This window comes from Talpa europaea (assembly GCF_964194135.1).
Source record: "Talpa europaea genome assembly, chromosome: 2".
Taxonomy (NCBI): domain Eukaryota; kingdom Metazoa; phylum Chordata; class Mammalia; order Eulipotyphla; family Talpidae; genus Talpa; species Talpa europaea.
The window spans coordinates 35026602-35049875 of record NC_140068.1 but is presented as its reverse complement, the minus strand read 5'-3'; the positions used below and the strand labels follow the sequence as shown (position 1 = coordinate 35049875).

The window sequence follows — 23274 nt, the reverse complement described above, 5'->3', positions numbered from 1 at the left end:
CCTGGAATCCCAATGGCACACTGAGAGCTGGCGAAAAGCCAGGAGTTGTGAGGCCAAGAGAAAGCCCCAAGGCCCACATGTCTGGTTTTATACCAAGCCTGGCTGCTTAACTCCACCCTCAGGTCCCAGCAACCCTCCCTTCAGTGATGATGGGATTTGTAGTCTTGATGGCTTTGGTCTGGAGTGGAGGTAGAGTCCATAAAACCTGTGTGGAGTTTGTTCCTTTCCCCTAACAGTAAGATTTTTCACAAAAAAGGAAGAGTTTGTTCTCTTTCTGTCACTTAGTAGACAGAGGCTTTAAGTCACAACAAAGTGGTCATGTGCATGAAATGGAAACTGTAGCATTGGACCTGCCTTCAGACGTTGGTGTGGTGGCCTCCCATCCTGTTTCTAAGCCACGTGTTTCCACTTCCCACAAAGAACTAACTCCAAAAGAGTTGGAGAGTCAGGAAAAGTTCCCAAAGATTCTGTGAATGAAGCTCATTCACTTGTTTCTCCTAAGAGAATGAGAAAACAAACCCAAACGAAAATCAAAATCTCTCAGGTGTCAGTCATTTTGGAAAATGCAATTTGAAAAACAGTACACTTTATGGGCCTGCTTACAAACTTATGTATTAATATGTGCTCATAGCCTAAGGCAAAATATCCCAGTGTGTGAAAAAGTTTTTTTTCAAGTTTTACATCTATCACTGTTTTCTAAGGTTTCATGGTAATTTGCATTCACTAGGGAATTAAATGGATTTGTAATACAAATTTACATTAATTTATTCAGTAAGGAATGGCATGTTTTAAGGGGATTCAAAGTGATCATAATAATGGCAAGCTGACAAATCTTCGGTGATTAGCATTGCAAGGAATGTAAAAACATCAGGGATGGGGACGGAAATGAAGGTGCTCTTCAGGGGTCATTTCCAAGAATATCTTGTATTTATATGACACATGGCTGAACTAGGAACTCTATGCAGTCTGTGTAAGTGACAGTCATGTTAAAATTCAACAAGAACAGAAGAAATAATTTAAGAACTGACTTTAAAAGCAGCTATTTGGAAAAGAAAGCAAAAGAACAGTCACTGTATAAAAAACAGAGGTAATTGAAGTTAATACTTTTTGAGAGTCCCTCATAAGAAAGAATAAGTTTAAAAATCCAATGTGAATCCATTTCTAAAAGATTTAGGCATATGGTTTATTGCTCAGAAAACTTTCTGTGAAAGAATAGCTCTATGTTGCAGTGATCCAAATTATGTTTCAAGTTGTTGTGCTTAAAACTTGAAGTAGAAACTAAAACACAAGAAAAGGTACATATGCTTGTTATAACTTGCCAGTTAAATCATTATTTTCTCTGCTGGTCTTGGGAATTTCACCTATCTATAATTTAAAATCGTGGTTCCAATTGTAGTACTAAGAGGAGTAATAATAAGAGCTAGTGGTACATGGATATTCCAGGGCCCCACCACACTTGTGACTTGCTAAATTTAGGCCAACACTCTGGAAACTGCATTTTAACAAGACTCACAAGAGATTCAGAAATAGATGAGATGTAGTGCACACCTTCATGAACAGTCTAGACCGATTTCCAAGGGTGAACTCTGAACTTGGTTATTTTGCAGTAGCTGGTTGACTGCAAGGTATGCTCTCATCTAGTGTTTTTTTTTTTTTTTTTTTTTTTTTTTTTTCAGCACAATTTTTAGCAAATCCCCAAGCCTGGCCACATACAGCAAGGGTGGAAAACATTTCCTGACCTCGGGAAAATGCCCCAGTTTTCAAATATTTAAAATGAGTTGGACTAAATGCTGACTAGCCTCCTTGTAACTCTTATACTTTATATGCATATCTGATGCCTGGCAAATATGTCTTTAAGATTATGACTCATGTGTTGGCCAGTGTGGATGGAATGAACCAGGAAAAAACAGAAATCAGTCTTTGGATCATTAAATTAGTTAAAAAGGTTAAGATTCCCTCCCTATACTCACATTTTAGCCATAACCTAGGGAGCTGGAATGGCAATTAGATATATGAACTCTATTCCTCAATGAAAACAGATTTATCCTGTTAACTTTACTTAAAAATTTAAGCAATTGCCTACATATAATTATCAGAAATGAGATATATTGATTGCCAAACTGTCATCTCTGTGAGGATGGTTAATTAGTATAAATAAAAATTATGCTTAGAATCATTTTTAATAATTCTGTCATAAACAGAGTAATGTAGCCAATACCACTTGTGTTACAAATAATTGAATTCAGAAGGTTCCCATTTGACTAGCTCTGTGTTGAGTGAAAAAACAATTCCTTTGCCTGATGCTGTTGAAATCATTGAGCACGGACCCATGAGATTAAATCATAGAAAATGATACTAGATTATTCAAATAGTCTACTAAAAAAACTATATTAGAGAAAACATGACTTATATTTCTTGTGTATTTTTACATGGTACTTTGAACCACTTTAAAAGTGGTTCAAAATTTTTGTTGGTTGAAAATTGATTCCAAACATAAATTTACTCTATTTTCTTACAACTATACAAGTGACAATAATTATATCACCCATTCTTATGATTATTTATATGTAACAGTAGCATGTTATGTAATACCAGTAATTAACATTTTGAAAATAAATTACTCTTTATTTGAAGACATTTGCAAGTAGCCACAGAAAGGTCATTCGCCTATTCACCAAGTGCAGGATGCCATCTCATCTCAGCACTGGAGATGAGAGGTAGGGAGGCCAAATAAAGTGACTTTCTCATGGGGCTTAAATTTTAAGGTATTAGACAAACATTGAAAAACAAGGAGGGCTTCCCTTGGTAGTGCAGGTGGTTGAGCACGCTGCTGTGAAGCTGTCCGCAGCCTCAGCAGTGCCAGTTCGAACCCAGCCGGCCAGCGAGAATCCCACATGGTGCGCAGACCTCTCCTGTCTTGCCCGCTGCTCCCCTCAGCAGTGTATTTCGGTCATCTGCCTGTTCTGCTCCCCGCTCTATCTCTAGTGAATCCTCTCACCCTCCCTCGCCTCTGGCCCGTACCCCAGCTTTTGTATAAAAATAAATAAATCTTGAAAAAAAAAACAACAAGGAGATAAAGGTGTAATCTAACAAATGCTAAGTAGAAAATAAAAGATTAAGGGACAAAGAATGATGGGGAATTTTAAATTGGTTTGTCATGGAAGCCATTCTGATAAGGTGACAACTGAACCTTAATAAAGTAGGGAATGAACCATAAAGGTACCAGAAACGGTATTTCTAGGCAAAGAGAACAGTAATCAAACTCTGAAATATTCTAAAAAGTACAACATGAATTTGAAAACCCTAGACTTTTTCAAAATCACTGCAAGCTTTTCTGTACTGTAAGTTCTCACTTTTCTACTAGGTATTTTTGACCTCTCAAATTCAAGTGACCTCCAGCTCCCCTAAACTTCTATGGTATAATTTAACTTGTCATTTATCAGAATTAAATGCCATTTTGTCTTGTTTGGGGTTTAAGAGGTTGGGTGTCTGATCTCCTTGATTGGATTGTAAACTTAAGGACAAGAATCATATTTTATTTTATGCTACTTCTGACACCAAATCCCATTTTCTACCTTACATGCCCTGGTGTTGAACATGTTAGATTCCTAATAGAGATTTTTGATTAACGAAGCCTGTATATGTGAAATCATTTGCAATAAAAATTTTTAACGGGGTATATTTTGTCAATCTAACAATTCAGCTTGCAATTAAAAAGGCAAAGTGCATTTATCTGGCATAGAAGAACTGCAATTTGAGGTGACAGATCTGCATAGAAAACCCAAATAGTGTTCTACTTTCCATCTCCCCAAGAACAAAAGCCAGGGGTTTCTTATATAGAGAAAAAGAGGAAGGAAAGGTAAATGGTTAAAGAAAAGAGTAAATTAGTGTTAAAAAGCTTAAACTATCATAGCTATTCATAATTGGTACTGATTCTATCCTCTGGCAAAAAAAAAATCCATGATCATCAGTCTCTGTGATTTGGATCATTGCTCAAGCAATTGTTTGCTTGATAGTTCCTTAAAGCAACTGCTTTAGGCCCAATCCAAAGTTCTTTGACCCAGTTCAAACAAAACAGGTAACGCAGTTTCACTGTAATAGCTGCCTGGCTCCATTTTAAAAATGGCTCCACTTATGTCAACTTTCAGTTTCCTGGTCAAAATTCTCTGGGTCTGATATGGAATCACTATTAGGATTCAATATTCCATTGCAACTGTTTGTACTCATCCCTACATATATAAAAGCATACTTAAAGGGAGAAAAACATAACAAATGAGGAGGTATATTAAAAGGCTTTATTCACAATAGAGAAATTTTACAAATATAGTTTTTAAAAATTATGCATCAATCTATTATGTTTCCTATAACATTAGGGATTTATATAAAGTTGGAAGTGATAAGAATGGAGTTATGTACAAATCAAAAACAATCAATGTAAAGAACGGGTAATACATGAGTAATGAAAAACATCGCTGAGTTCTGTAAATTGCCACGCAACTTATATATTTAATAGTAATTGCACAAAGTGTATTCAAAACATATGCAGAAAATCAAAACTAAATGCTGCTTGAATTTTTCACCTTTCAGGATGTAAATATACATGTAAACTTAACTGCACAGTTTTGCTATAAATGAATAAAAGGCAGTATCTACCTAAGGGCTTTAGTTGCTTAAAATAATTAACACAAACTATAATTAAATTACATCACCATAACATTAATCTTATCTGGTATACATTTTTGGTGTTTTGAGACTTATGTTAAAAAAAAAAAGTTCAGAATTGAAAAACCTTTATTGCACTCTGGCAGAGCAATATGCAATACAATCTTGCCTGTTCACACCAGGACACAAAGGTACATTTAGAAAGCAGTGTATACACACCCGAATTTAATATCCTATCTGTTGTAGAAATAAATATCATCTTTGTGCTCTTTCAATTTAAATTGAAAAGCAAAGAAAATAATTTTAAATTGCTAGTCTAAGGACATTCATGTAAAAATTATAATCTGAATACAGATGGCCCAATTTTGGCAATAATCTTTTATATTTTGTCTGTAAGTTCTGGGGAAAAGAACTTTTCTATCTATTCATTTCATAAGGTGAGCTGAAGATATGCATCAAAGAAATTATTCTGGGTCACAGAAACACATTGCAATAATGGTGCGTGTTTACTAATTTTATTGATTTATTCATTGACACATACCAATGAACAAAAATGAAAAAAAAAAAAAAAAAGCCCACAAGATGGTCCTTTCAGACAAAGACCTCTTTTAAGATACTTTGAAAAGAAACAGCTAAAACTAGTAAGTCTATTGAGAGCTAAGAAAATAAGTGTATTAAATAGTATTAGGTTGAACCACAAAAATTTGCTGATATTGGACAGCTTCGGAAGAACAAATGCAGCAATTTCATATACCTCAACCTAATTCAAGGGGTTACTCTGATCAAGCTGACCAGTGTTGGTTGAAAATGCAGGTGATAGTCTCTATACCTCTGTATCTGCATCATCATATAGCCCTTTCATGGAAATACATAATGTGCGTCAATCTGAAAAGAAAACGCAGTGTTACCAAATCTATTGTTGGGAAACCCATTTACAGTTTCAAAACAATAGTATGAAGAAACATAATATTGCTTGTAAGTTGGCAACTCTATGTTGAATTTAACCAGACAAAATATACTATATTTTCATTTAGCCTAAAAGTTTATTAGCTTTTCTTCAATTGACCATGAATAGATACATTAGCAAAGCTTTCAGAGTTAAATCCTGCTTCCATAAATTGATATGGATTAATTTACTAGAATTGAAAAAGGCCTTTCGAATCTGAAAAATCTGACCCAAATGCAAAGATATTATTTCTCAAGGAAAAAAAAAAAAGGTGAAATGCAAAGTAAAAGTCCTATGATACACACTTTCTTTAGAGAGACCCAATTTCTTCACATATTCAGTTAAGAGCAAAAGCAAATACACTAAAAGTCATACTATTTCTCTTTAAAAAATATAAATCAGTAATAGCAGAGCTCTGCAAAACTTGAAAGCTACCTCACTTTGTGGTAGGGTATGGAAGAATTAACCAGTACATGATCCAGAAATGACAGAGGGCATATAAAGTAAAATTTGAGAACTAATTCACAAATTAGGAAACACTAACATAATTAACCAACAAAAATGCACGGTGGTGCCAATGAAATGAGGTCAACACGAGATTATCCTTTTGGGATGACATTCTAATTTGATTTACAATGTGAATAAAGTATTTTAGGAGATATTCTATCAAATAATGATAGACCTGCATAAGGAGGCTGTCACAGTTATAAGATCTGTCTCTGGTGGATAGACAAACCAGATTAACATGAAATTGAAAAGGAAAAGCTTTTTTTAATATTTAATTTATTATTATGGCTTTTTGCAACATGGCAAAACATTACAGCTTAAAGCAGACATCATCTCCTCATAGAGGAGGAAAAAGTTTTGCAGTCAAATCAAAATTGTAATTAAGAGGTCATTGGTATACCATTGTATTAAGTGTAATAAAAATGGTACTACTACACCTTCATGAACTTCAGAGACAATAGCTTATTTTAAAAAAGGTAAAACATGTGGTCTACTGACTCAATAATAAAGATACGATAAGGAATTTAGGTCCCATCTATGCCTATAACAATGAACACAAATGACTGCAAAACAATTTTAGAACTTAGAATAATCACAGAACTATTAATAAAAATTCATCATGTGCCTGAATACCAGAAAAGGAATTATTAAGGTATGCAGTGAAGGGAATGGAGCAGGATAAAATATAAAATGTCTTTATTTTGCATTGATTTCAACTTCCTTTTTATCTGTAGGGAGAATAGGGAGAAGATGTGCCTCGGTATTGAAGATCCAATGTTCCAGTGGAAGAAGGTCATCATCAGAAAATATTAAGTACAAATATCTGGAGAGAGAAACAAGATCATGAGGTCTGAGAAATCATATCAGGCATTGAAACCAGAAAGATTCATCAAAAACCACATCAATATCTCCATTCTATAGTGAGCCATGGAAACAGCAAAACTGTGAGGGGATATGCTAGTTAATGAGCGAAGTAGCTACTCCGTGCTTTAATATTAGTGTATGAGCATATACAAAGCATTCCCATGTCTTAAACTTATATATCATCTCTCTCCTTGTTTGTAGTCTTTCTTTCCTTAGTTTCAGTTACCTGTGTTGACCTGTGACCTAACAATAATATATAGTATAGATTTTGAGAAAATGATGGACAGAGAGGCAATGTTCACATAACTTTTATTATAGTACATTGCTATAACTGTTCTTCTTTATTATTAGTTATTATTGTTAATCTCTTAATGTACCTAGTTTATAAATTAAGACTTTATCATAGGTTATGTATGTATAGGAAAAAACCATAGTATGCATAGGTTTTGGCATCCACTGGGGGGTTCTTGGAATGTATAACATATCTCCCCACTAATAAGGGGCATCCTTCAAATAACTGAAAACACAATTGCAATTATTGCAGGTAGAGTGGCATTCTTAAGTAATTCTTGACATTGTTTGAATGTGTTCATGATAAAGAAATCTGCAAAGAAGATCTACCCATATGCTCCAGCCTCATCCTTTTTTTAAAATTAAATTATTATTTTTACTAAGGTATCATTGGTTTACAGTGTTTTAGGTGTGTTAAAATTGTGACCTTGGTTTACAGTGTTTTAGTTGTGTTAAAATGAGCATCTTACACAGATCAATATACAGATTCAATGCAATCCTTGTCAAGATTCCAATGGCATTCTTCAAGGAAATAGAGCAAGCACAAAATATCCCCAAGAGTCAAAGCAAATGTGACAAAAGAATGTAGGTATTGGGCTCCCACACTAAATTATAACACAAAGTAATAGTAATCAAAGCAGTATGATATTGGAATGAAAACAAATACACAGCCCTATGGAATAGAATTGAAAGACCAGAAATAAACCTATATTTATATGGACAGTTAAACCAAGACAATGGAGTCAAAAGTATACAATGGAGAAAGGAAATTCTATTTATCAAATGGTGTTGGGAAAACTGGACAGTCAAATGCAAAAGAATGAAACTAGAACACTCTCACATTATACACAAAAATTAATGCAAAGTGGATAAAAGAATTAGATGTAAGACTTGAACCCCTAAAATACATTGAAGAAAACAGGCAAAACATTACATGACATTAACTTCAGTGATGTCTTCTGGGACTTGACTATAATGGTAATGGAAACAAAAGCAAAAAAAAACAAAAACAAAAACAAAAACAAAGAACAAATAGGACTACATCAAACTAAAAAGCTTATGCACAACAACAAAAAGCTATCATTAAAACAAAGATACCCTACTGAATAGGAGAAAACATTTGCACATCACAGAATCCTCAAATTCTGCAAAGAACTCACACAAGTAATTTAACAAGAGGAAAACAACCTGGTAGAAAAGTGGGCAGGCAGAAGAGCTAAATCGGTCACTACTTACTTTAGTGTCTCTGCCAGGAAGAAACTCTGCTGTACGTCATCATAACTCTCATGCTTGAGGTACACATCCCTTAGTCCTGAATAACCTCCATTCACTCTACAGTGACTTTCCAGGGCCTAAATTATTACAAAGAAGAAGGGGAAAAATAGTCACATTTCAGTAAACAGCTTGTCACTAATTTTTACAGTTATATTGTCAAATTCAAAAAACTGGGATTCAAATTAAGTGACGGATTACAAATTTTAGGTGAAAATTTACAAAATCAGAAAGTGTAAATGCAAATAAAGTTGAAGGTCATAAGGATAATATATCTCAATTTGGAATTTTTGTCAGTTGATTTTTACCATTTCCTTCTATGACAAAGAGAAGGGTTGTTCAAACTATGGACAACATTCTAAATCGTGTCTACCATCTGTGACTGTTTTGCTACAATGGCAGAGTGGAATAGTTGGTATGATCCTTCCAGGAAAGGTATACTGACCTCTACTCTAGAGATATTGTTAATACCAATTGTGATTATAAACTACTGCCTGAGAAAGTGTACTGGACCAAAACAGTTGCTACTGTAATCAGAGTATCCTACTTATTTCTTACAAGTTGATAGAGATATACTCATTAGTGGTATTGGTGACAGGTAAAAGAAGATAGAAGGCAGTTAGAAAAACATATATTTCTAAAACATGTTTGTTTTTCTTTAGTCTGGGATGGAAGAAGATGGGATGAATCTACTGGCTATTATCTAGAGAGAAATGACACTACATTCCTATAGTAGTTAGCTGACTAAAATGAATATTTGGAAGAGATGGGTCTGGGCAGTGTGGGAATGAAACTTTAGGTAACAACCTGAAACACTTGCCTTCCACTTTGTCAGCTGCCATTAAGCGACTGCTCTTTGTATTTGTAAGTTATAGTGCTTACCTAGTTACTGGCCATATTCCTGCCTAGGAAAGTTATTTTCTACTCATTGACATCCCACTAATCCTATTAGTCACATAATTTGTTCCTAATTTGTAAAATGTGGACAAAATGATAAACTTTAAGACCAAAACTCTAATATTTAAAATATAGAAAACAGGGGGTCTCCCTGGTGGCACAAGTGGTTAAGACACAACCTATGAAGCTATCCGCAGGTACTGCAGCACAAGTTCGATCCCCAGCCAGTCAGGGAGCTACCCACATGGTACAGCAGACCTCTCCTGACTCGCTTGCTGCTCCCCTCAGCAGTCTATTTCAGTCAATCTGCCTGTTCTGCTCCCCACTGTCTCTGGTGAATCCTCTCAGCCCCCACACTTCTGGCCTGTACCCCAGTTCTTGTATGCATAAATAAATAAATCTTAAAAAATAAAATATAGAAAATATTAACAAGATAAAGTTACAGATCATTTACTTATTTTTCACTTTTCTCATAACCTTGCCCCTCTATTTTTTAAAAATTATTTTCAACTAATATATATACATATTTAAAGATTTATTTATTTATTTACTCAAGCACTGGGCACAGTCAGAAGCGCGGGAGGGTGAGAGAATTCACCAGAGCCAGAGCGGGGAGCAGAACAGTCAGAGAGACGGAGGACACTGCTGAGGGGAGCAGCAGGCACGGCAGGATAGGTCTGCGCACCATGTGGGACCCTTGCTGGCAGCCGGGGATCGAACAAGCGCTGCAGAGGCTGCGGGCAGCTTCGAGCGCAGCGCTCAACCGCTGTGCCACCGGGGAGGTCCTGCCCTTCTTTTTTTATAAGTATAATTATATCCCATGGGCCTTCCTGGTGGTGCAAGGGGTTAAGCACCACACCATGAAGCAATCCAAAGCCCCTGCAGCATATGTTCAATCCCTGGTCCACCAGGGAGCAACCCACATGGCGAAGCAGACCTCTCCTGTCTTGCTCTCTGCTCCCCTCAGCAATGTACTTCAGTCAGTCTGCCTATTCTGTTCCCCACTCTGTCTCTGGTGAGTCCTCTCACCCCTGGCATCTCTCACCCCCTCTCATCTCTGGCCTGTCCCCCAGCTCTTGTATGCATAAATGAATAAATCTTAAAAAAAAAAGTATAATATATCCCATTTCTCTTCTATTTTCCCCAACTACCAAGAAGATACAGACCTTGTCATTCAGTTGAGAAAAATTTTCATTTGCTAGAAAAGAGCTTTGGAGGAAAACAGAGCTTTAAGGTGTATAGACCCAACAAGAGGGTAGGGAGGCAGGAGGCAGGAAGCAGGAGCAGGCCACGCATGGCGTGGGGAGCCCCACTTCCATCTGCAGACACTGATAATGAGGATATTGATTTTGCACACTAGACTGGAGGGCAGAAGGGAGAGAGCACGGGACCATGGGGAGAAGCATTTAGCAATCAGGTTAAAGAAACTCTAACTGGCAAGCTACATGAATAAAGTAAATATCTCCTGATTTGATACTTTTAAAAGCTCCTGGGAAAACAAGAACAATCAATTAAAAAATGCTTCTGTTATTCTCTAAGTTTCAGACATGAGCCAAGTGGAGGAAAGCCTGAAGGAACTTTAAACTTCTGTTTTTTTTTCCCCTTTCTTCCTTTTCTGATAAAAAGACTTTTTGACAAAAAGTCAAAATAGAGTTAGTAAAAAATTCTTGGTGAAAACAGAAAGAAATCCAGATTTAGAAGAAATGGGCAAGTTTGTTGTTACTAAACATAATGGAATCCTAGTTCCAGACAGTTCTTAAAAAAGATTTTAACCACAAAACTTTTTCTTAGTTTGTCTCTTGAAATTCTTTGGTGATAACAAATGAGAGGATCAGCATGATAAATTGCTGGCCCTTCCTTCTACAGAAATTTCTCTATGTGCTGTCTTTTGTCATAGGAAAAGACAATGTCCCATCAATTTCCCTCTTTATAGCTCATTCCCACTCATTCTTTTTCTCCCACAGCCCTATTGTGATGAGCCATGATAGCCCAGATTGCAATCCAAAGGTCCAGGGGAGGGCCTCCCTGGTGGTGCAAGGGGTTAGGACGCAACCTACAAAGCTATTCGCAGCTACTGCAGTATGAGTTTGATCCCCAGCCAGGGAGCTACCCAGATGATACAGCAGACCTCTCCTGTCTCACCGCTGCTCCCCTCAGCAGTGTATTTCAGTCAGTCTACCTGTTCTGTTCCCCACTCTGTCTTTGGTGAATCTTCTCACCTCCTATACCTCTGGCCTGTACCCCAGTTCTTGTATGCATAAATTAAACAAACAAACAAACAAACAAACAAACAAACAAACAAATAAATGTCCAGGGAAGGAGCAAATCCCAGTTCTACTCTTCCTAACTCTGGCCTCCAAGCAGCATTCCCTTTCTCAACATGGGACTATAGTAAGAAAAAGCTAGATGAAGGCATGCTTAGCACAGTGTCAGGGATCTTTCAGAGTTCTGGAGAAGCACGGCCACGTTTGTTTTTTGAGGCTTTTGATAAATTAAAAGAAAAAGAAGAAATAAAGTAGAAGGAGGCATTTTAAAATTTCCAGTCAGGAAAAATCTTCATGTCAGTACTCTAATTTTGGAATTTAGGAGCATGAAGCTGGGACAGGCAGCCCTCTCGTATCCCAGATACAGAGTTCAGCTTTACTGTAGATCCTGGTGGAAGCACACAGGTATCTCTGCAGTGCAGTCAGATCAGAACATCAATTCACGATAGTCTGTTCTTGGGACTCTCAGGCTCTAGGCAGGGGGACCACTTCAATTTGACATAAATGCTGGTATTAGGGGCATGTGTAACTGGGATGTGCCAATAGAGGATAGGAAGATGTTTAAATGATTGGACTCTAAACAAAAGGAGAGACAAGTCTGACCCCTAAGTTATTATACTTGTGCAGGGGACAGAAAGGTAAGAGAACAGCAAGCAGCACCATTACAAAACACATCTCTGTAACTGTGCTATTCCTATTCCATTCCCAGGAAATAGGAGACATTTTCCCTGCTCCCACTTACATCCAGCAGCCCTGGATTACAAATCACTGGATTCCATGAACTGTTTTTCCTGATTGTCTGAAGTTGGGCAAGAAGGAACAAAGCTGATACATATTAGAGGTACAGCGAAGGAAGAAGGAGAGACACTTAGATATGAGACAGGTGGAGAGGCTGCTTTTGAGCCTTCATCCTGGTGGCTTTAGGATTTTGACAGAGACAATGGCAGTTGTTATTGTCACTTTGTGGATTGTATGGGTACGTTTTGAATTTTGGGTCTCTCTCTCCATCCCAGCTCTCTGGGACTTCCTAACCCCTTTTGTGTGGTTCCTGCTGGTAGATGCCTCGGATTTGATCTGGCGCTTTTGGGCTTCAGTTGCCCCATTCCTGGACTAGACTGTGTGGCTAGGCATTTGCCCATTAGGAGATGAGTACTTTTTAGAGTTTGATTTGGACTCTGTTATTTGAAATCTTTTCTTTTTCTGTCTATGCTCTTTGAACTTTCACACCAATGAAAGATCTTTGAGTACACCAAGAGTCTGTTTTCTTTGCCTTTGTGTACATGGATGGTAGGCCCTTAGAATAGGAAAAATGGATTTTTCTCTTAACAGTTCAGGGTCCCTGGGTTCCACTTGGCATTGTGTGGTTTCAGCATGAGTTAAAGTCTAAGGAAGAAAGTATCACTCTGAGAAAAGTATTCTCTTATCTACGAGGTTAGGTAGACAGTTATCTACAGAGATTTGTAAGAGTGGATCCCAGGGAACCGGGTTACAATGACTGACTGCCTGAGTTTGGTTTGACCTCAAGGGCAGAACACAGAAAACTAGGCCTTGGTGGTAGGTGTAGCATGGTGACATACATCTTAAGAGCTGTGAGCCTATACACCTGAATCATATATATTGTGTTGTTATTGTCACCTCAATAAAATAAGAAAATAAAATTCCCAACCTCCACCCTATCCCTAACACCACAAAACCAGACATATCAAAGAGAGTCTAGAAATCAGGATCAAGGCTGGGAAATAGAAGCAGGAAATGGGAATTTAGATCATTCTCTGAGAGCCACAACATCCCATGTTAGATTTGGAAGACTAGGAAGAATTGTGTATACACACAAGGAAGAAGAAAAGTCCCTTTATAAGACTTCCTTGCCACCATGGGCCAGCTGTAAGATTACATGTGTCTACATTAACAGATCATATATAATCTGTACTTACTACTTACATATGAATATGCATAACTTACAGTATGAGCTTTATCCAAAATTAATTATACATGTTCAATTGGGAGGAATTTAATCAAGTCATTCACAACATTATTGAGGACAAAGCAAGCATTCTTTTGAGTTATATTCCCAGGTGCGTGAGCACCTATGACTTGCTGACCATGGTGAAGGCAGGCTCAGTCTTCACTGGTGGATTATATATTTTCATATCTTGTTTGACACTGTTATTAAAAAACTTACTTAAGACAAAGAAAACAGATTCATTATGTGTATCAATGAAGAAGACTGGGAAAGGTGTGCTTTCTTAGAAGACAGGAATGTGGCTGACATACTTTGCAATCTGCAAGTATGGGCGAAAACAAGTAACTAAGGAATAAATGAGTTATCTCAGGAGTAGCTAATGTTGCTGTATCATGGTGTTAACATAAGCCAGGGTTGTATAAATCTATTAAAAGAACAAATTTGAGTGCAGGCTGGGCAACAACACTAAGAGGAGAGTTGCTTAAGTCACAGTGCTCAGCCCTGAGAGACCTCACAAATAGTAACCATGTCATGAAGAGGCAGAGGGAAATGGAATATGAAGAGGGAACAGCTGGCAGAATGTTCCGTCTTCAGCTAACAGAAGAGTTGAAACACAGTAGAGAGAAGGAATTTTTTCCCCTCGGCGCCCCCCAGTGCACAGAACACAGTAAATTCTGGTTTCAAAAGGAACAACTTTCTGGAACTTTCAGATATTAAAAAATGGATAATTAGTATACTATTAGGCAGTATACTCCTCTTTGCTGTAAGGTTCTTGAATTGATGAGGACTACTCATCTGGCAAAGATACAAATTAAGTGGAAGTGTGGATCGAGATGAATTTTAAGAGTCCCAATGTTTCAGTTTGGGTTCCCTTTAACACAGAGCTTGAGACAAGGGTTGGATGAATAAAGTTTACTGGGGAGGTGATACCAGAGGTGATCGTGTGGGGAGAGTAAGCTGGGAAGAGGGAAGAGCAAGTGGAATATGTACTCTACGGAGGCTCGTTCCTGCTGGAAACCCTCTGAGGTAGTGGGTAGAATGCAACTCAGAATTATTCTTCAAAGAAGGGGAAGTTTGGGATAGCTGTCCATCAGTTCCAAAACCCGAGGGATGGCTCCAAAACCTTATGGGTGAAGGTTGCCCTGAAGCTGTTAACTCCCCAGTCACCTGTCTGGGAAGCAGCTCTGAGTCTCAACAGCTGAGGGGCACTGGGAGCTGGAAGTGACACTGCCCACATGCTAGCACCCTGAATAGGGGGAGGGAGGCATGGGGGTGATGGGGCATATGTGGTGATAAGATAATGGGACACAGCAACTAGACACTACCACACCTGCTATGATTTTTGCGCTTTAAAACAGGCAAGGGACCCTTCCCTGTACCCCCCACCTTCCCTTCCCATCTCCCCATTCCACCTCAAGTTCCAGCAGAAGTTATCAGTGGCAAAAACGAAGACACTGTGTTGTGACACAGGGAAGCAATTTCTATCATATGCCACACTAAAGAGTGGGCAACAGATAAAAACACCAACTCATAAAGCCCACCTTACTATCCTACAAAGTTTCTGAAGAGTCAAGCAAACCAAAGCCTCCTGCTCACATGGCAACAAATTTACTTACTTACTTTCTATTTTTGGTCAATTCCCTGTTATACATTTTTCACATTCTAACATCTCTAAAATTGGCAGGTCATAATTTAATTGGTGGTGTTCTTTCCTACTGGCAGATAAAATAATGGTGCTTCTTATAAATTATGGTGTTTTAGATTTGATGAAAAGTACTATTCCTGATATTTTCAGTGGGAACTGATATTTGTAAGGTATTAGCTTCATTTACTTTGCTGAGCTACTGAAGACCAAAATAATTCCCTACCCAAAACTCAGATGATCCTTAATTTTAACATATTTTCCAGAGAAAATCTAGAAATTAAAAGAAATGTGAATTCCAACCAACAAAACTATTAAGACAAAACAATTTGCTATTACTTAAAATGACTGATCACTAGTAATAAGACAGACAATGCATGAAGAGAGTAATAAGCAAAATTCATCAACAGTTTCCTAAGATACGAGTTCAATTTTATACAAAGGCAGTATTCATTTTAGCCTTGCTGAGAGAAGTCATTCCTAATGGGTGTTTTTTAAAGATAGCTGACTTCCTAAGTTAGCTAGAGAGTACAAATGCTATTAAAGCATTTTCTTATTCTTTTCCCCAAATTCCCTCCTACACCTTTCAGAATAATAGCTTTTAAAATTAAACATTGTTTGATGCATATCCTGGAGGGCTCCACTGTTGGTATCCAGCATACAAACTGTTCAATAAGTCAGTTTGGGAAGCTATTCAGCAGGAAGAGACCCAAGAGGTGACAAAGACAAAGCAATACATTGGACAGATGGAAAGCTTACAGATATTCAGAGAAACCTGACCCCAGTGAAGAAATATTCATGTCCAAGTTGTTCTATTCTGTCTAAAATTTTAATCGAGGTAGCTAATTTACTTTAAGTAAAAGCAAGTATCTATTCAGTGCTCAAAGATTAATATAAAAGCCCACATAGTGGTACCCTGAAATAGACACCAGACTGGGATGACTCTCCCCAAGTTGCCAGTAACCCTTGGTGGAATTAAGTTATCATTTCTAGAGTCATTGGGAACTTAATCGTCTAATATGCCTTTCTAGAGATCTCCTTCAAAATCAAAGTTCCTAGGCAGGCATATCATTGTAACATAAAGCAAAGTTAAAGGCAGGAATAAAAGGTGGTTTAATTGAAAACACAGTTTGAATGGAAAAAGTTCTGGTCAAAGTTTTAAAAATCATAGGAAAGTTGGTATGCCAGGTTTGTAGGTATCACTCATCGTTTTTTCCAGACATTTATCTATTAGAACAATAAACAGATGGAAACATCACCTCAACAGCTTCCCAGGCCCATTTCCTGTACTTTGGATCGTGTGTCAGTCGCCACATGTACATGTAAGTCTCAACCACTTCTGGTCGCAGAATGTAGTATTTTTCATTTTGCCTTGTAGCAATGGCTTCAACACCACCGTCGAATCTGAAAGCTTCTGGTCCCAGTTTCACCACTGACGAACATGCAACGGGTGACAAGTGTTACTGACATGGACAACACTCAGTGTCTGTAACTTACATGCAACTAGGAAGTACTTTATGGCATTCAAGAGAAATGCAAAAACTATCATGTTAACGGATAGTTTTAAAATCAAATAATAAAACATTCAACAGACTTAAAACTTTATTATGTAAGAGAATCCATTTTAGAAAATAACAGCGATTTTTATTTTTCTTTGGTTTAACCACCAGGTGGGTGCAAGCAACTAGGAAATGCCTTACAAGTTAGTAGGAAAATCAGTGGTTGAGAGTTCCAGGGCATTATATCATGAGAAGTGTAATTTAATTTTTGTGCTTCAAACTCCTATTTTATAAGAAGTGAGCCAGACTGAATCTATTTCTTGGGGATACCGGGAAAATGAATCAAGGCTTATAAAATATAACATTTCCTATGCCCTGGAACAAAGCCCCCTGCCCACTGTGATTTACCTAAATAAAGCACCATCAACATGGCCAGGATTTTTGTTTCTTGGCAAACTAAGGGTAGGGAGATATTTTTATGTAGAGAAACAGTCTCTTAAACATACAAGTTCCTGTAAGACATTAATCATGCCCATCACATTTCATCAGGCATGTGACTGTTCTTTCAAGGTAGCAATGACAAAGTTCCTTCATGAAGGAAATATGAGCACATAGGAATAGGCTGTAAATGATGAGTAGTAACATGTACTCACATGTGCGATTGTAAGATTCATGACAGGTGCGGGCAATTTCAGCCCCGAGTTGAAGGTAGTGTTGGGTCAGGCCTGCAGGAGCGTCATCTGCCCCAAGAGCAAACATGCCTCCGGCAAAGCACGTCAGGTGGCCCATCTTGTGTTCCAGAAGACCCCCCTTCCACTCTGCAATGTAAGTCAGTCCTGTACTAGACTTGCGGATCAAGTGAGTCTCGATTGCCTGAAAATAATTTTTGACATTTTGTAATCTTTTCTCAAATTTGTAATAACAGCACCCCGACATTAATAAAACAAGAAAAACACATCATTCTCAACTTGGGTTTGATTTCACAAATCAAGTTCTACCAGAAATTTTATCTCACTGCTTTCTACATTTGCCCTGTAGTCTATGCCTTCTTGGACTGGTTAGTGAGAGTTAATGCTGTTGGACTGGTCATTTTTTTTTAAAGATTTATTTATTTATGCATACAAGAACTGGGATTCTGCCAGAGGTGCAGGAGGTGAGAGGATTCACTAGAGACAGAGTGGAGAGCAGAACAGGCTGATCTACTGAAATATACTGCTGAGGGGAGCAGCAGGAGAGGCCGGAGAGATCTGCTGTGCCATGTGGGTCACCTCCCTGGCCAGGGATCAAACTCATGCTGCCAAGGCTGTGGACAGCTTCACAGTACTGTGCTTAACCCTTTGCGCCACCAGGGAGGCCCCAGCATTCATGTTGGTTTTGCTTGGCTCCCTGATCAAACACTCATAGTGTTCAAACCCCAAAAGCTGTCTGCTTCTCCTAGACAGGCCACTGGTGTAGCTGTAATAGATGGTTTGGTGCATTTCCATTTTCACAAATGCAGTCACAAATAAAGAACAGGCACTAACATGGATGAAGAACAGTAATTATGTGGAAAAAATGCAGGCTGGTGGTATTACCTTCCTTCTGCTCTCTTAGGCTCTAGTGAATAGCAAAACAGTACAAAAGAGAAGCTGTTTGGATTCACACTGCCTAGCCCTAAATTCTGCTCTGATACATACTATCTACTAACTTTGTATGTAATATAGATCCCTAAATCTGAGTAGCCTCACCCACCAAATGGGAATAATAATGTCTACTGAGAGACTACAGCATTTTGTTATTAAATTGGTCACTACTGTGTCTAACACTGGATAAAAAAATTTATTATCATCAATCACACCTTCATCATGATGATACTTGAATTAAAGTCCTCCCAAATAATTTTATTAAAAGGTACATTAGTGTACAATGAATAATTTTAAAAAAATTTGTAAATTTGGGAGAAATGATTTATAAAACACCTTTTTTGTGCCTTGCATTTTTGATTTTCCTTTAAAGTAGATAGGGAAAAATGAAAAAAGACTATATGTTAAAAAAGGAAAAATGAAGTTTGGAATTAATTATCAATTTCCACTTACTATAAGAAGAAATACTTTCTCCCCCACCTCCAATAACTTCACAGAAGGAAAAGAGCTCTGACTGATATACTAACATCAAACAAAAAGAAAAAGAAGGGAATTCTAGGAAGCAGATATGGAAATAATATACACAGACAAAACTTGTGATAGAGAAGAATAAATGAAAATTAATGCACAGACAGATCAAACCTTTCCCATTTTTATTAGAAATAAAGAAATGAAATCAAGATGGTAAGAAATAAATGAACAAACTACTGTGATCATTAACTGTGGTTAAGCTAATTCTATTGGTGATCTAGTTATTACATTAATATTTCATTCTTATTTAATGCAACTGAACATCTTAGCTATTTACACTTTTCATAGCACAAACTGTAATAAAGTTTTCCAAGCAGATACTTGCTCATCACCCAAGAAATTATTCTTTCTACATGGCAAGAGTAACAGCTTTTGAGCATGGATTAGAGAAACATTATTACCCTGTTATGGATTCTGAATAAAGTACTATTTTTTTTTGGCATGATTCTGACCAAGTTGCTGCCTCTCAAAATAAACTACAACAAACTTCCAAGACCTTCAAAGCAATGTTTATGTGGCAAAGGGAAAATGTAAATAAACATAAAGGAGGAAAAAATAGTCTTTAGTGAATGAAAAAATTGTGTCAAGCATATAAAGAATTGGTTAGGAAAAAGAGTATTGTATATTTTGTGATGTCATCCTTCTATATTTGAAAAAAAATAGTTTGATGAATTCTTTGGGATCCTAAATGTCTAATACATCATCTGCTCCAGTACCAGGCACCCCAATACACCTCGGTATAATGAACATCCAGCAATGAGGGTTCTTGTTTTGCTCTCAATATGGACAAATAGACAGTGGAAACCTCAAAGTGCTTTGTAATTAAAACAAATGAAGGAAGGGGGCGGATCAACATGGCTAGGAGGAAATGCTGCGAGTAAGATCTCCCATTAAAAAAAAGTTAATAGGGAGGAAAACCGGCAGGTCCCAGTGAGAAGTGGGACATGGAAGATAAACGGGTGACGCCAGCAAACTACCCGAAGAAGAAAGTTGCCATAAAAGAGGACTAGAAGGGAGGAAAGCTCAGAACCCTGCTACCCTCCCCCACCCACAAAGTCGGCACTCTCCGACCAACAGAAAGGAGGAAAAAACAAAAAAACTAAAACAACCAACAAGAACAAACTATGCATCAAGCGGGACTGTGAGTGGAAAGGAACTATTTCAGCCACCACACCTGTGAACTGGAGCTGTGGAGAATCCTGCAGGATTTGCTGCAGAGGTGAGTGAATGGCTCTGGGCACCATTAGAGAAAAACAAAGACCCCCGGAGACCTACAAACAGCCCCAGGCCAGCCGGTAAGCTTGTGTGGAAAAGCATTGCCTTGAAAAGGATACACGGATCGAGGCTGCCCAGGGAAAAATGAAAAAAGACTATATGTTAAAAAAGGAAAAATGAAGTGACCCATGCCTGTGACCTAGGCTTGCGGGGAGATGCGCGGTGGGGCCCTCACTAAGGTGAATGTCCCTCACTGAGTAATCAGAAACCTGGCGCCAGGACACGGGAGCGGGATGCAAAAGTCGCCATTTCTGCAGACACTGAACTGGGCTACGGCCTGTGTCCAGGATCTGAGGGCTTTGGAACTGAGACCCGGGGCACGAAATTTGGGGCGTGGGATCCCCATGACGGTGGGGCACAAGGCAAACACAGCACCCTAAAGCCGTTGAGGCTTTCCCCACCACTCCCACTCTGTTCCCCTGTCCCACGGGGTTAAAAACAAACAGCTCCCCAAGGACACTAGGAGAGATCTCTGGCGCCACCTAGTGACCAGAAAAAAAATCACCAACACCCCATACAATAGGGACCTTTCTTCAGTAAAGACTACTTGAAACCTGCAGAAGGCTCCCAGAAGTCAGAGGTAAGCTGGGAAGTTCTCCCAAGCCAGACCCCTTCTGACCAGCAGTTGGATCCCAATGGGGGAGCAGGCACCCATGGCCGGGGCAGACCGGGCGCGCAGAAGAGTATGCCTGTCTCCGAAACGCCATTTTAGAATAGGGACCGTTCTTCAATAAAGACTGCTTGAAACCGGCAGAAGGCTCCCGGAGGAGCCAGAGGTGAGCTGGGAAGTCGCCCAGGCCAGGCCCCTTCTGGCCAGCAGTCTGACCCCAGAGGGGGAGTGGGCACCCAGGGCTGGGGCAGACCGGGCATGCGGAAGAATGTGCCTGTATCTGAATTGCCATTTTAGAATAGGGACCTTTCTTCAGTAAAGACTGCTTGAAACTGGCAGAAGGCTCCCGGAGGAGTCAGAGGTAAGCTGGGAAGTTTGCCCAAGCCAGGCCCCTTCTGACCAGCAGTCCCAGCCTAGAGGGGGAGCGGGCACCCACGGCCAGGGCAGACCAGGCATGTGGAAGAGTGTGCCTGTCTCCAAAGTGCCATTTTAGAACAGGGACCTTTCTTCAATAAAGACTGCTTGAATTTGGCAGAAGGCTCCCTGTGGAGCCAGAGGGGGAAGGTTCCCTGTGCAGTCAGAGGTGAGCTGAAGGCCCCCACAAGCCCGGTTCCACCTGGCAGGAAGTTGGAGTCCAGAGGAGGATCCAGAGATTTGGAACCCAGAGTGCAATCCAACTGCCCCATCTCCAGGGAAGTCTGTGGGACTTTAAGACACACATTTGTAAATAAACACAGAAGGAGGAGAGATTCTGTAACAGTGACCATTAACATACTCAAAGTACCACTGCCTCACTAGACTTCTGGCATAACAGTTTTTGACTTGTTTGGATTGTCAGTTTCTGAAACTCCCAAAAGAACACACCAAAAAGATGCCAGCCAGTACCAGCGGCACAGTGTCCCAATGCTTAAGGCAAATTAGAAGACAGGCAACAGGGAAAAGAAAAACTACAAGCAAAGTAGCATCGCCTCAAAAAAAAGACACACCACAAAAAACAAAAACAAAAACAAAAACAAAAACAAAAACAAACCCAGCTTGCAACTACGGTGACTTGGAAGAACTCTGAGCCTTCCAGAAAAAAAAAAACTTAAAATTGCCGTGATGAAAAAACTGATGGAAGTCATTAAGGAAAACAACGCTCAGAAGAATGAAACTGAGTCCCTGAAGTAGGAAATAAAAGAAATACAGGAGATCAAAGAATTAATGGAGGCACTAAAGAACTCTGGGAAAAGCAATGAAAGCAGAAGAGATGAAATGGAAGAATGAATAAGTACTCATGAAGAAACAGAAATAAAAAGAACCAAAACAGAAAAGGAAAGAGAAGTATGAAGGAAAAAGACCGAAGAAAGACTTTCGAACTATCTGACTCCATGAGGAAAGGAAATATAAGAGTTATAGGAATCCCAGAAGGAGAGGAGAGAGATGTAGGAACAGAGACAATATTCAAGGAAATAATTGAAGAGAACTTCCCAAACGTGAAGAAGGAGCTGAAAATTGATATACAAGAAGCAAGAAGAACACCAAACTTCCATGATGAAAAGAAAAATACAGCAAGACACATAATAGTAAAGCTCCCAAGAATGCAAGACAAGGGAAAAATAATGAAGCTGACAAGAGGGAAGAAACAGATAACATTCAAAGGAAAACCAATCAGACTGACATCAGACTTCTCCGAAGAAACACTATGGGCAAGGAGAGAGTGGAGGGACATAGTCAACAGACTCCAAGAAGACATGCCAACCAAGAATACTCTATCCCGCAAAGCTCTCTTTCCTCTATGAAGGAAGAATAAGGACCTTCCCAGACAAACAGAAACTCTGGAATTTCATTACGACTAAACCTCCACTCCAAAAAAATACTATAAGGAGTCCTAAAGCCAGAACCTCAGAGGGACAAATAACAACGAAAGAAGGAAAAAAAAAAGTTATTAAAAGAATAAATAAAATCAAAGGAAACACAGACACAATGGCAAATACAGATGCTAACATATCAATATTAACTCTAAATGTAAATGTACTAAACTCTTCAATAAAAAGACACAAAGTTGCAGTCTGGATGAAGAAACAAAACCCAACCTTTTGCTGTCTCTAGGAAATGCATTTAGCTACAAAAGATAAAAATAGACTCAAAGTTAAAGGATAGAAAACAATCCTTCAAGCAAATGGACCAAAAAAGAAAGCAGGAACAGCTATACTTATATCAGATAAAACAGAGACCCCAACGGTCACTATATTATGATCAAAGGGGCAATACTTCAAGAAGAAATAACACTCATTAACATATATTCACCAAACGAAGGAGCACCGAAATATATCAGACAACTATTATCATCTTTTAAAACAGACATCAGAGAAAACATATACGTAGTGGGAGACTTCAAAACACCACTATCAACAATGGATAGATCAACGGGACAAAAAATAAATAAA

The 23274-nt window shown here is 38.5% G+C and overlaps 1 protein-coding gene across 1 annotated transcript in view; it reads right to left on the bottom strand.

The window, feature by feature from the left end:
- Positions 1-6811: 6811 nt before the first annotated feature.
- The window catches only part of MAN1A1 (mannosidase alpha class 1A member 1), a gene marked incomplete at its 3' end in the record, with an annotated part of 169981 nt that continues 153518 nt past the window's right edge, over positions 6812-23274 (bottom strand). The window contains exons 9-12 of the mRNA XM_084229018.1: positions 17461-17680; positions 16568-16740; positions 8507-8622; positions 6812-6938 (exon numbers count right to left, since the gene is read on the bottom strand). Of these exons, the coding sequence (XP_084085144.1) occupies positions 6812-6938; positions 8507-8622; positions 16568-16740; positions 17461-17680 (636 nt within the window). The remainder of the gene's footprint in view (positions 6939-8506; positions 8623-16567; positions 16741-17460; positions 17681-23274) is intronic.